At 47.6% G+C, this 1,613-nt stretch overlaps 1 protein-coding gene across 1 annotated transcript; it reads left to right on the top strand.

Moving 5' to 3' along the window:
* The first annotated feature begins 579 nt into the window (after positions 1-579).
* On the top strand, positions 580-1,104 carry LOC142486437 (epidermal differentiation-specific protein-like). The gene has a single exon (XM_075585031.1). The coding sequence runs from the start codon at positions 580-582 to the stop codon at positions 1,102-1,104; it is 525 nt and encodes a 174-aa protein (XP_075441146.1).
* Positions 1,105-1,613: the final 509 nt, after the last annotated feature.

Below are 1,613 nucleotides of genomic sequence, written 5' to 3'. Positions count from 1 at the left end.
AATACATCCCACCGTCACAATAGCATCCCACCATCACAATAGCATCCCACCGTCACAATACATCACACCGTCACAATACATCACACCGTCACAATAGCATCTTTATTATTTATGCTTGAAATCTTCATTGAGCACTTTTATTGTACATGGGTAGAATGAAGGGTTAAAACAGCCGAGCTCACTGCTGGAATGTGTTGCATTATTAGTAATGGATAAAATGGTTACATTCTTTCCCTCCGTGTTTGGTTTACAGATCATATATTTTGTTATTGACGATGTCACTCGCAATCTCTGGAAAGAAACAAAGCAACAAGTAACCTGTTCTCTGATTATGTCCGTGTTCTGAAATGTTATTATCTGGTTTTCAATGCAAGGAACAAAAGGTGAAAGGTCAAAACATTAAAACCCATATGTCTTTGGACATCTTAATTCCTCCCTCCCCCCCCCCCCCACATAGTGACATACACAGGTACATGAGTATATAATCCTGGCTCCTCTGCTTGGAGAGAACATTATCTCTCCTTGAGCCTCAGAGACATTGTTACCCTGTGAGACATCAACCACAAGGAACACGCAAAGATGAACAGGATCGAGCTGTTTGACGATGTAAACCTTCAGGGTAAAACCGGCGCCATCTCGCTACGTGAGAGTACCCCAGACCTGACAGTGCAAAGTTTTATGAAGAGAGCCTCATCCCTGCGAATCACTGGGGACCCCTGGATAGTCTTCACAGAGATAAACTATGGAGGAGACTTTGAAATGTACGAGGAAGGAAAGCATGCCGTTATCCCTGAATTCAATAACAAAATTGCCTCTGTGAAGGTCATTAGAGGTGGTCTGGCTACCCCCAAGATCAATCTGTATGTGGACAAGGACTATAAGGGTGCCGTGACCACCCTGCTGGACACACAGCCCATAATATCAACGTCAGGCATGGATAACAAGATCTCATCTCACAAAGTGGAATCAGGAGCCTGGATCCTGTATGACAAGGAACATTACCAAGGAAAGATGATGGCTGCCGTGGCTGGAGATAACGTACCAAACTACGCTACTATACAATGGGATGACAAGTTGAAATCTCTGAAGCCCTTCACGTCATAATAAAGAGATGTCCCAGTGCATGAGCGGCCAACACAGAGCCTCCAGATCCCTGCACACTCCTCTCTCTGCTCCCAGGGAATGGCAGGGAAAGCACAGAGCACACCGCCAGCCTGTCCTGCCTGATCCCTGCACACTCTGCTCCCAGGGAATGGCAGGGAAAGCACCGAGCAGACCGCCAGCCTGTCCTTAATGATTCCTGCTTTATACCCTATACCTCCTGTATAATCAGAAGCTTTTCCCCCTTTCCTGCAAGCTGTGATGATAACCCATCTGAAGAAGCCCGTGCTCTCCCCCCGCACCCCTGTCCTGTTTCTCCTGTGTGAGAGACCCTGAGATCTGAGACTTGGAAACACCATGTGTGGGACCTTTACTGCCACAGGACCGGGCAGGGAAGAGGGGACACTAAGTGACCACTAAAGAGGAGCTGCTGGTGATGAGCTCAGGCTGAAGATTGGGAAGCCCCTGAACCCCTCTTATTCTCCCACTGCCCCCCCCGCTTATCTGCTAAT

Source organism: Ascaphus truei, unplaced genomic scaffold, assembly GCF_040206685.1.
Source record: "Ascaphus truei isolate aAscTru1 unplaced genomic scaffold, aAscTru1.hap1 HAP1_SCAFFOLD_865, whole genome shotgun sequence".
Lineage (NCBI taxonomy): Eukaryota > Metazoa > Chordata > Amphibia > Anura > Ascaphidae > Ascaphus > Ascaphus truei.
The sequence above is the reverse complement of the archived record's forward strand: the minus strand, read 5'-3'. Positions and strand labels throughout refer to the sequence as shown.

Excerpts from the sequence above, each read along its gene's own strand:
- LOC142486437 (XM_075585031.1), top strand. The coding sequence starts at position 580 with ATGAACAGGATCGAGCTGTTTGACGATGTAAACCTTCAGGGTAAAACC.